This window comes from Rattus norvegicus, chromosome 2 (assembly GCF_036323735.1).
Source record: "Rattus norvegicus strain BN/NHsdMcwi chromosome 2, GRCr8, whole genome shotgun sequence".
Taxonomy (NCBI): domain Eukaryota; kingdom Metazoa; phylum Chordata; class Mammalia; order Rodentia; family Muridae; genus Rattus; species Rattus norvegicus.
In genome coordinates, this window is record NC_086020.1 from 199433027 (window position 1) to 199445337 (window position 12311).

General features: G+C 39.5%; 1 protein-coding gene across 5 annotated transcripts in view; it reads left to right on the plus strand.

Annotated features, from left to right (window-relative positions):
- Nucleotides 1-12311, plus strand: part of Slc25a54 (solute carrier family 25, member 54) — a 58827-nt gene that overhangs the window by 33377 nt on the left and 13139 nt on the right. For 4 of the 5 annotated variants that reach the window (XM_017591123.3, XM_017591124.3, XM_039103171.2 and 1 more), the window contains 6 exons: nucleotides 388-546; nucleotides 4536-4688; nucleotides 6620-6727; nucleotides 7576-7743; nucleotides 8301-8448; nucleotides 11517-11733. In XM_017591123.3, coding sequence (XP_017446612.1) covers nucleotides 388-546; nucleotides 4536-4688; nucleotides 6620-6727; nucleotides 7576-7743; nucleotides 8301-8448; nucleotides 11517-11692 — 912 coding nt within the window. In that variant the 3' untranslated portion in view covers nucleotides 11693-11733. Of the gene's footprint in view, nucleotides 1-387; nucleotides 547-4535; nucleotides 4689-6619; nucleotides 6728-7575; nucleotides 7744-8300; nucleotides 8449-11516; nucleotides 11866-12311 lie in introns of those variants that run through there. The other variant, NM_001109640.1, reaches the window with a different exon arrangement.

Sequence of the window (12311 nt, forward strand, 5' to 3'; positions counted from 1 at the left end):
TAAGTTACAGTTACATCTAAGAGTTTGGAATAAAGTGTGGGAATTTACTCAGTATTTATTCCTTACCTACTGTATGGCAGACATCATGTGAAGTGGTATGTTCCTGCTCTCAGGTTTACATTGTTTTCATGGAAGCGATTATACAAATGGTTTGAGAATCATTTCAAATTATCACTGAATTTAAAGAGTATTTTAGTTTAAATCTTCATGTGAATGTGTTATTCCAGTATAACAACTGTGTACTAAGTAAATCGTCAATCTTCAGTATAGGAGGCAATTTGAAAAAGAAGTGTTGAAGTTTTTGGTCTGTGTGAAAAGTTTTTCTTGATCTTTGTAGAAAGTTATGCTCTTATTTCTCAATGTCTACTTATTTTTTGTGTTTATCAGATAATTGATATAGGAGAGAGTGTAAGTATTCCAGATGAATTTACAGAACAAGAGAAGAAGTCTGGAGAATGGTGGAAGAGATTAGTAGCAGCAGGAATAGCGAGTGCGATCACACGGACGTGCACGGCGCCTTTGGACCGCTTGAAAGTCATGATACAGGTAGTTTGCCTTATCCACTCCTGAAGAGTTGAAGTAACACGAAAAGTCCTTGATAAGTGTAATGTTGATTTTAAGTGCCTGGCAGATTTCTTAGTATCTTCTCACTGAAACTTCAATGAATTAAAATTTGTAATTAGAAATCAATATTTGTTCTATAAGAATATAAAAACCAAGAGAAATGTTGTGAATTCAAATTTGTGATTAAAAATATATATTTTTTTATTGTCCTTTGCTTGTTTTGGTGATATTGTTAGCGTTTGGTGCTAAAATAAGAATGGTTATTATAATATAGCATAATAATTGTGTAAAACTGTAATGTTATCTAATTAAGAACTTTATAAATTATCTGTAATTATTTTCTGTTCTTTCAAAACCTGAAAACTCTGCTTAAATATTCAATTTACATGCCATTTTAAGAAAATACAATGTGTTAAAAGGATATTATTTTGAATTAAGAGAGTTTCATTTATTCATTCCATGCATATTCAGCAGGTATGTTATGTATTAGGTACTTTTATGGGCATTAGGTGCTATAGTAGGTTAGACGCACTTTTTTTTCCATTAGAGGAATTATAATACATGAGGGAAAATAAATAATTAGATAATAAATATTAAAATACCATTATATAGCCAGACAAAAACCACACTAGTGCTGTGGGAATACCAAGATAGAATATATACCATTTATTTTTCCTGTAGATATATAATGATATCTTAGTTAATCTACCCAATGGAAATAAAGGTTTTAGTTTAATAATCTAAATATAGAGAATATATATCAGTATATGGTAATGGGACAACTAACCTGTTTCCTTCTATGTGTTTGACTCCATGTGTAACCCACATTCTATTCAGCCAGGAAGCTAAATTTGGACCACTGTTAGCAAAGTTGAAAATGTTCTGAAGCACAGCAGAGAACTCAGTTTCTGGGCCTATAAGTAAATATAAAAATGATATGTAAAGGAAAACCATATGGGCATCTACAGCACTGGACAGATGCAGACATGTGCAGCACTGCACAGATGGACACAGGTGCAGCAGTACACAGATGGGCACACGTGCAGCACTGCACAGATGGACACAGGTGCAGCAGTACACAGATGGGCACAGGTGCAGCAGTACACAGATGGGCACACGTGCAGCAGTACACAGATGGGCACACGTGCAGCAGTACACAGATGGGCACACGTGCAGCAGTACACAGATGGGCACACGTGCAGCAGTACACAGACGGGCACAGGTGCACCAGTACACAGACGGGCACAGGTGCACTAGTACACAGATGGGCACAGGTGCACCAGTACACAGATGGGCACACATGCAGACGGGCACAGGTGCACCAGTACACAGATGGGCACAGGTGCACCAGTACACAGACGGGCACAGGTGCACCAGTACACAGATGGGCACAGGTGCACCAGTACACAGATCGATGTATTGTTGGGTGGTGACAGAGATGGGAATAGCGCCAAGAAGGCACAGTAAGAAACAAGGTACCGTGCTGTGTGCTAATGACATGCTAGGCAATAGAATGCGAAGATGGAAGAGTGTAGTTCTCACTTTTCAGAACATTACAGACAGAGTCAGTCTGCGGGGATGGTATGATAGTGAAATTAGTAACTCACTTCAGAGGTTTTACTACAGGGCAGGGATAATTAGTTCTCTAATGGGCTCCACAGGAGTCACTGGATTAGGGAGAGTGTAAAAGCACGGGGCAACATTTGTTGGATGTGATAGGGTGTTGCACACAAGAATCCACAGCTGTGATGGCATGAACAAGAACTGTAGAAAATCAAGCCAGCTAAAATTTCAGCATGGACGGAGCGGCTCCTTCATGAAACTCACCTCCCAGGACCTATTGGCAGTGGATGGCTGCTGGGAGAGGGAGAGAGTTTCCTCCAAGGCTGTGAGCCCTGAGAGGCTCCCCGTGCTGCAGGAGATGGTCCTACACTCACCCTCATGCATGTAGCATCCAGGAGACATAAAAAGCACATGAAATGTGGGGTGGCAGTGATGGAGGGAAGGAAACGGGGGGCAAATTTGATCAAAACACATTATGGATGTATGAAATTATCAAACAATAAAGAAATCTTAGTTAAAATTATGGAGCAAGTGTAGGGTAATGAAAAGAATGAAAATGGAAATCAATAAAGCAGGTAGGATAGGAAAGGGGTGTGAAAAAGAAAGGGAGGCTTTAGGGGAAAAGTTGAGAAGGGATAGTAAACGGGAAGTGAATTAAAGTCAGGTGTGGTAACACATTTCCATAATGCCAGCACTGAGAGAGCAGAGGCAGGAGATCAGGGGTCTGAGATCATCCTCAGTTATACACCAGGTATTAAGCCAGCCACCCTCTGTCCCTCCCTCCGTCCCTCTCTGTCTCTGACTCTGTCTCTGTCTCTGTCTCTCTGCTTCTGTCTCTCTCTCTGTCTCTCTCTCTGTCTTTCTCTCTCTCTGTCTCTCTCTCTCTCTCTCTGTCTCTGTCTCTCTCTCTCTCTCTCTCTCTCACACACACACACACACACACACACACACACACACATACACACACACACACACACACACACGCATAGCGGCAGACATTCACTGACCTGTATTTCTCATGTATATGTTTGTTAGGACCCAGTAACAAAGTACCACAACCTGGCATACAAACAGAAAGGTATTGTAGCTCTGGAGCCTGGAGGACCAATCAAGTAGCCAGCGGGCTGGCTCCTCTGACATCACTTAGGGGATCTGCTCTGCGTGTCTCTCCTTGACTTGGATATGGCCGCCTTCCCTTTCACTTCTCATTGCTTTCCTTTCTGGTGTGCTAGGTCTGTGTGTCCAAATTTTCCTTTTATAACAATAAAGGTCATGTTAGTTTAACTTTATTTCAAAGACCCTATTCGAATAAAACTGCACCCCGAGGGCTGTGGACTCCTGTGAGTTAGGACGTCAACAAATGCATTTTGAGAGCTTCATTCAAGCCATAACCTTGAAACCTCAATACCTTCACTGTTGAAAGTTTGATGTATTTTTGCATCCAATTCTGTTTTCAGGGCATATGTCAATCTGCTCTTTAATAATCTTTGGGTATTATTTGCTTGTGCTGAGCGTTTCTGATAATTGAATTATTTCTGTCTTTCATAACCTGTTTTTATTTTTCCTTGACATTTTAGGAAAGCTTCCATTAGCTACCTTATACTGTAGATAGTATAAACCCTAGACGAACGACTGTATCTTATCCTATACACACATAGATACATGCATACATTCACATACATAATAAAGTTTAATTTCTAAATTAAGCATAATAAGAGATTCCCCATAGTAATACTAAGGGAATAGAGTCATGATCATACACTCTAATGCAAGTTACATGGCTTTGATCCTGTCTCTTTTTTTTTTTTTTTTTTTTTGGTTCTTTTTTTCGGAGCTGGGGATCGAACCCAGGGCCTTGCGCTTCCTAGGTAAGCGCTCTACCACTGAGCTAAATCCCCAGCCCCTTGATCCTGTCTCTTAAGGAAGCGCTTCATGTTTCCTCTGGCATATGCACATTGCAAATGTCACTACTGCTGAGCTTTGGGGCCTTAATTGAATGAAATAAAGGACGCCGGAGCATGTGCACTACGGCAATGCTGTAGCTTTGGTAACTGAGATAGCTCCTGACTGACTACGAAGTAGGTAGGCTATACCACATAGATAGCTACAGTGCACAGAGGTGACTCAAGACCCTGGACAGCAAGGTGGAGTACGGGTGACTTCATCTCTGCTGAGCAGCCTGCAAAGTAAAACACACACAATGCTTGTTTCTGTGATCCTCGGGAAGATTACTTGATTTTCATGTGTCACTGGGAACCAGGAGAATGCTGGCATCGGTTTCATGTGACTGAAGCAAAGTGAAACTGCCGCTGAGAGCTATGGAGTGTGTGGTCTAATTGCTTCATCAGTGGTGAAATTATTTTATATTACTGGCAAAAGAAATTGATGAATTTGCCTGTTATTTCCAGGTTCAAAGTTCAAAGATGAGCAAACTGAGATTGGTCCATGTGTTCAAGCAGATGGTAAAAGAAGGAGGCTTGTTTTCTCTTTGGCGAGGAAATGGTGTAAATATTTTTAAAATTACACCAGAGACGGCAATCAAGATTGGGGCCTATGAACAGGTAAAGTGCTGTTGACTCGATCACGTTTTAAACTCAGTTTTTCAAAGTCTAGACTTCTGTGAAAGAACAGTAAGTATAAACAGTAGTTGTCAGCGTTAATATTTCTACTTTTGCTTTCATTTGGTTTCTTCTGTGCTCTCTTATGGAAAGTGTGCCTCTGTGGGTCACGCCGTCGTACACGTCACAGGACGAGTCTGTGACTAGTTCTCTTCATTGTCACAGCATATGAGGTGTCCACAAAAAAAAAATTGCTTTTTTTCCCCTTGGAACCAATTGAATGGTTTTTAGAGATTTTTCAGTTTGACCTTCAAAACCAATCTGGAAAAAATTCCCCAGGGTTTTAATCATGAATGAGTGTTGGCTTTTCCTGTCTATTTAGATGAGAAGGCCTTTTTCCTTTTGTTCATGTGCTGTGCCACATTGATATGTGTGAGTATGCTGAACCTTCATCTTGATAAAGAGCCTCAGTGCGAGCATATGTCTTTTAAGTGAGCTTGGTTCTGTAGAGGACTTTCCGTATATACCCACGTAGGAGACTGTTTTGTCTTATGTGTTTGGCTTGGAGTCAGTGGACGCTGGCCTTTTCACTTTTGAGAAAGTTGAGAGTGACACCAGTTCTATAAACTAAATGTGACCATTGATTTCCTTTTGTTATTGGCGATCCTGTCTCCTCATGTGTTATTGGTCTGTTCAGGCTTTCCATTTCTTTTTAGTTCACGTAGCGACTTTATTTTTGGGGGGAAAGGTTACACAGGTTATTGGCACATAGTTTTTAATAATATAATCATTTTCACTCCTCTAATACCCACTGTAACATCCCCTTTTCATCTCTAATTTTTGTTTTGTAAAAGACTTTTACCTCTCCCTCCTGTTTTCTTTTAAAAACTGAGGTGCAGTCTTGCTATGTTTTGAGGCTGCCCCAGTCTTCAGCAGCCGGGGTTATTGGCACAGTCCACAGTGTTTAGCTACATGGCTTCTTTTTAATGGCACTGATCTTTAAACAATTTTGCCATGTGCCTCCTTTTTCTACATCTTTTCACTCTGCTCAGACCCTAGCCCTTGCCCCGGTTCTTATGGTATATCTGACTGGAAGTATATCTGCGTGCTTGCTGCCTTGACATTTTCTCTGCCAAATAAAGCATCCTGTCACCTTTAAAGCCCCAGGCACAAGCAACACGCATCCTAATGCCTTTACATAGGTGTGCATGTTTTGCCTGCACGCATGTGTGTGTACTCAGCGTTTGTGGCCTACTACTGCCTGCAGAGGTCAGAAGAGAATGTGCTGGATCCCCTGGAACTGGAGTTGAGAATGGTTGTGAAACCTCCAAGTGGGTGCTGGGATCTGAACCCAGGTCCTCTGCAAGAACAGCAAGCACTCTTAATCACCGAACCGTCTCTTCATTTCTTTTATATTTAATTTTCTCACACCTTCATTCTTTATACAGTTAACAAGGGTTGCCCGTAGTTTAATTCCCAGTAGAGTCCTCATAAGCTTTACTCACCTGACCTTCTTTACAATATTCCTAGTAACAAAAGAGTCCGTCGTGTTATGTTTCTAATTATCTAGCCAAACACAATCCTAATATCTAGACAAACACATTCTCTTCCACGTATAAAGCAGGATGCTAAAAAGAGGTAAAAATACAACTTTTGTTTACATGATTTGCATGCTCCTATGATGCAACACATTCAAGAATAGACTTAAACAGTTTAACATTGCTATTCATTTATTCCACAGGAAAAAATAGAAAGCTGAATAGAAATCTATAAATCATCTACTACATAGAAACTAAAATTTAGTATTATCTTAGGTTGTGCTAATATTTGGCACCTGATATCAATTTTAATGTAATTTTATACTATTAATTAATATTATAAAACTTGAAAGGCATATATTTCAGTAATACATTTCAATATTTTTATTTATACAGTATAAGAAGCTTCTTAGTTTCGAGGATGCTAATTTAGGGTTTCTTCAAAGATTTACAGCTGGTTCCATGGCTGGTATAACTTCTCAAACCTGTGTTTACCCCTTGGAGGTATGTATTACAACATTTTAATTAAACCATGCTGTTCATGCAACTAACAACCAGGAATGATTTCCAGATCACTATAATAACTTTGTAAAGACTTTAAACTGTGTATTTTATTGTTGTTTTGGACAAATGGTATTGTAGCTAGACAAGAAAATAGAGTTATTTATTTAGTCACTTGTTAAGCAAATGTGGATTGTATGCATGCAAAGCTTAAGGTACTTTGCTGGGTGCTGTATGGGATCCAAGGGAGACTCAGATGGAGATTTTGATCATCATGTACTCCATAGTCTAGAAGGGAAAATAAAAATCTACAGTGTTATTAATGATCCAAAATTTAAAAAAAGTTCTAGAAGATAGCTCAATATATAGTACTGTGGGAACTCAAAGGGGAGGATTATTTCTAGTTAAGAACTCCGTGAAAGATATGAATAGATGTATCATCATGGCGTAGGCTTTGAACACGAGGGATTATGAAGAAAGGCATTTTAGAGGGAAATAACAGTTTGAACAAATGGAGTTTAAAAGTAGACATTTACTTGTAGATTGTTTTGGGTGTTTTTATTATTGTTGTATGTGGGTGGGTTTTTTTTTGTTTGTTTGTTTGTTTTGAGACAGTGTCTTACTTTGTAGCCCATGTTGGCCTGGAAGTCACTGTTCAGCCCAGGCTGACATGGAGCAAGTAGGAATCCCCTTGCCCTTGTTTCTGGGTGTTGAGGCTACGGGTGTAAGCAAGCCACCAAGAATTCTATGATTTCAAAAAAACTGTGAACGTGGTAGATACGGCAGACCTAGATTGCTGCCTGGGTTAGGTAAAATTAATCAATGTCTTTATTACATTGTCTCTCTCCTAGGTGATAAAGACCAGGCTGATTCTGGGTAGAACTGGAGAGTTCTCTGGGATTATTGACTGTGGCAGGAAGCTTCTGAGGAGAGAGGGCATTCAGGCCTTCAGCAGAGGCTATGTTCCGAACCTGCTGAGTATTGTACCGTATGCAGGCTTGGATCTCACCATCTTTGAGGTGAGTCCCACATTATGCATTATATTTGAAAAGAGGACACATTATTTCTATTCTGAAATATAGATATGGCTTTGCATGGAATAGCTGCTGATCAAGAATCAAACTGAATGTTTTTATTTGCCTTTCTTTTAGACATCTGGTAATCTAGTAATTTTTGTTTGATTTTTTTAAATGCCACTTCTTGGCCGTGATGATTATAGATATAACTTCTTTAAAATAGTATTTTCCAATCCTGGATATGATCAGAATTACCCACTTATAGATCTTTAAAAGAATAAACCCCCTTAGCCACATCCTGAGGTATTCTGACGGGGTGATGTTATCAGTCAGGGTCATGGCATTTCATGGTCATGACCATGTTACCCTTCTCAGGTTAGATTTGATGTTGGCATAAAAATGGTATTGAGTTAATCTCTGTGAGAATATCCAGAGTTTTTGCTCTGGTCTTTAAAACTAAAACAATAAAAAGAAAACAAAAAGGAAAGCCAGACAAAGTGGACATAAGAGAACACACAAATACAAACTGTGAACTCAGGTGGTCCTTTCTTCTCCACCAGCTTCTGAAGAATTACTGGCTAGAACACTATGCAGAAAGCTCCGTGAACCCGGGGTTAGCAATTGTGCTGGGTTGTAGCACACTGTCGCACACTTTCGGCCAGTTGGCCAGTTTCCCCCTGAACCTTGTTAGAACTCGCATGCAGGCAGGTGAGTTTATTTTATTTTTTTAAATTTTTTTATTTTAGTTTAATGAAGTCATCACTGAGGTAAGAAATATGTTTTAAATAAGTATTAACTGATAATTTTAAAGGCATACAATTGAAAATGAAGAAGCTAACCAATTTAAAGCACTTTTAAGGGTGTATTTATTTACTTATTTTATGTGTATGAAAGGGTTGCATGCATGTATCTACATGTACTACATACATGCAGTTCCTGAAGTAGACAGAAGAGGGCAGTTAGATCCCAAGGAACTGCAGTTGTAGATGGTCATGTGCCTCTACATGGGTGCTGGGAAATGAACCTGGGTCCTCTGAAAGAGCATCAAGTACTCTTAACCACTGAGCCATCTCTCTTAGAACCTTTTGTAAGTTTCAATTTTCCTTTTCTTCCAAAGTCCTGTCTGGGGCTCTCCACATTTGCTTCAATTGTCTCTTTAAGGAGATTTTAATTAGGAAGGGCCATGTAGAATAATAGAAAAAACTTGCATTCTTTAAATCAAACCAACAGCTAATCTACAGAGGCTCATTATCCTTGGTTTTGCTGGCACTGCTGTAAGCTGCTTCGGGAATCTCTGTCCTTTAGTCTATTCAGTGAAATGATGGCAAATACTTTGTGTTTTGTTTTTCTCGATGAAATGTTAAGGATTTAAATTTTAACAATTTTTTAGAGTCACTTTTCAAAGATGAAAAAAGCAGCACAATGTTATTATTGTCTTCCTGAGTAGATCAAGAGTCTCACGGTGGGTAATGTGCTTTTACTTTCTCTCTCCCTCTCTTTCTCAATTAGGCTTTGTGTTTGGTTTATATCACACTCGAGATGGAGAATTTCTCTCTCCAGTATCACTCATGCCTTCTATTAATCTACCCTTTAGTCTTTCTTCCAAATGCCTCTGTGAAGTCTCTCATGAGAGACTTGCAAGTTGTTCTAAGGAACTGGAAGGAGTAGTGATGGAAACCATTTATATCTGTTCTGCCCGGTATAGTAGCCACCCATTATATCCACACATATCAGGCATTTGAAATGTACTAATATTACTGAGGAGTGGAGATTTAATTTAATTTTAATTAAATTTAAATAGCCACACGTATACATGTGTGGTGGTTCAAATAAAACAGCCATCATAGACCCATAGGAAATGGCACTATTAGGAAGTGTGGTTTTGCTGGAGTAGGTGTGGTTTTGTTGGAGGAAAGGTGTAACAAGTGGGTAGGCTTTGAGATCTCAGAAATGCATGCCAGGTCTACCTAGTGGCTCACAACTCTTCCTACTGCCTGGAAATCCAGACATAGATCTCCCAGTTTCTTCTCCAGCACTGCTTGCTTACATTCCCCATGCTTTCCACCATGACTATAATAGACTAAATCTATGAAATGGAAGACAGCCCCAACTAAATGCTTTTCTTTGTAATAGTTCTGTGGTCATGTGGTCTCACAACGATAGAAATCCTAAGGCAGAAGTTGGTACCAGGAGTGGGGAATTGCTGTGATAGATCTGACAATGCTTTTGTTTGGAGGAATGTATACTTTGATTTAAAAAGATGTCAAACATTTTAAATGGGCCGTAATGGGCTATACTAGATGAGCACGGAAGGCAGTGGTGCTGAGGTTGATTTGAATGGTGTGAGCCTGGCTCGAGAGGTTTCAGAGAAGAAGAATGTGGCCTAAAGACTATTGTATTGTGATATTTTGATGAAAAATGTGGCTGCTTTCTGCCCTTGTTCAAAAAAATAAAATCTGCCTCAGGCTAAATAGAAGAGTTTTGGACTAACTGCATTTGCAGAGAAAGACTTCAAAATAGTCTGTATCTATATGTGGGCTGTGTTATATGGCTATTAGTGGCCACACTTATGCAAATCTATAATGAAAAGGAGCAGACTGAGCAAGGAAAGTTACAAAGATGTACAATTTGAGGAAAAAGGGGGCATCAAAAAGTGGGGCTAAGTCCTGTGTTTAGGGAGATAAACAGATTAAAGAAAATTCTGATGTTTAATGAAAAAAAGGTAGTGGTGAGCTCAGAGCAAGATCCCACCCAACTAAGCTTTCAATTGTGACAAGGAATTAAATGAAAGCTTACAGCCAGATGTGGTGTTGCATGACTTTAATCCCGGAGGCAGAGACTGGCAGATCTTTTAAGTTTGAGACCAGCCTGGTCTACAGACTGAGTTTCAGGACAGCCAAGCTTAGGTAGTGAAGGAAACCATTGAAAACACAAAACTAGAGAAGTTGGAGTTGAACAAGGAGGCCATGTTGCAGCCCCAGCGAGCAATAGAATGTGGCAGCTTTGGTCATGTGGTTCTGACTTTAGAGTCAAGGATAGAAAAAGGGGTTACGGAATCTTCCTCCAAGACTAAGGAATACCAATGAAGCCAGGCATGTGGCGGTCATGTTCCTACACAGAGGCCTAGAGAGGCCATTGTTTGAAGCTGTGAAGGTGAAGCTTGCATTTATTGCCTTGGAGACTCCAAGATGTTGGAGAAGCCAGGGCTGTGGGATGTCTGCTGAGGAAGCTGCTAATAGGGAGTGGAACCAGCCCAAGAGAAAGAAGTGCATTGGAGACAATGTAGGTGAAAGGAGTTGGAGGTCTGGAGAGCACTTTGACACCTGACATGGAGATGCAGAGTTTAGAGTTTGACCAGCTGATTTTCAGTCTTACTTTGGCCCAGTATTTCCTCACTGAGCTCTCTCTTGAAATGTCTATCCTGTGCCTGGAAGTATGCAATGCCTTTTGATTTTGATTTTATAGGAGATTACGGTTAAGAGATTGTACGAATCTCCAAAGAGACTTCGTACTTTGGACTTTTAAATAGGTTTGCAACTGTTATAAACTATGGGGACCTTTTGAAGTTGTACTAAATGCATTTTGCATTATGATATGACTACAAGCCTATGGGGGCCGGGGAGTGAACTGTGGACACTACCCTATTGATGTATAGGATCCTTCTATATATGAGTATCCTGTGAAATGATTTCAACTTCTATAAGTTCTCATTATCTTTGGCTAGATTGATATGTAAATATTAAATGATGAGTTATATATATTTTTTTAATTTATAGCCATGCTGGAAAATGAAACAATACCCATGATGCAGCTCATCCAGGAAATATACACCAAAGAAGGGAAGAAGGGATTTTTTAGGGGTTTAACCCCTAATGTCCTCAAGCTGCTTCCTGCAGTGGGCATTGGCTGTGTGGCTCATGAACTAGTGAACTTGCTTTTTGGACTAACTTAGAAGTGGAATAACAAACTGTCATCACTGCCATAATCACTAAGGTATAAGATAATACCTGGGTTATAAGGTGACCTTACTTTTTCCTAAAAAGAAAGAAATATCAACTACTTGTAAAATTACTTTGTCTTTATTTATTATAAAATATACAAACTAAATGGTAGTTTTGGCAAAATTGTTCAATAACCTAAAATCTCTTATCATCCACAGAATTCCTATTTTACATTTCCTGTTACCTTTTCCAAAATCCTATAACTGTTTTTGATTGGATGGTAATACCTCATGCAATTACATTAGGGAATACTTGGTAAGCTACACAGAGTCTTTGTTAGAAATTCTTTTTAAGTTAAGCTTGAACATGTTTTACACAGTAAAGCAAAAATCAGCACACTTAAACTCGATGTTATGGTTAATTTCTTCAGCCAAATAGACAAGCCACTTCAAAATTCCATTTAGAGTGCTATGAGTCACTTTGCTTGCTAGTCCTATGCTCCCTTCAGTTTCTGCACATCTGATCCCCCTCACCCCTGAAGATGGCTTTATCTTTGTAGATGGTCTTTGTAGACCAGAGCTGCCTCCCTCCCCTCACCTGGGGGAATTCCTGTTTCAGTTCAGTTTCCAC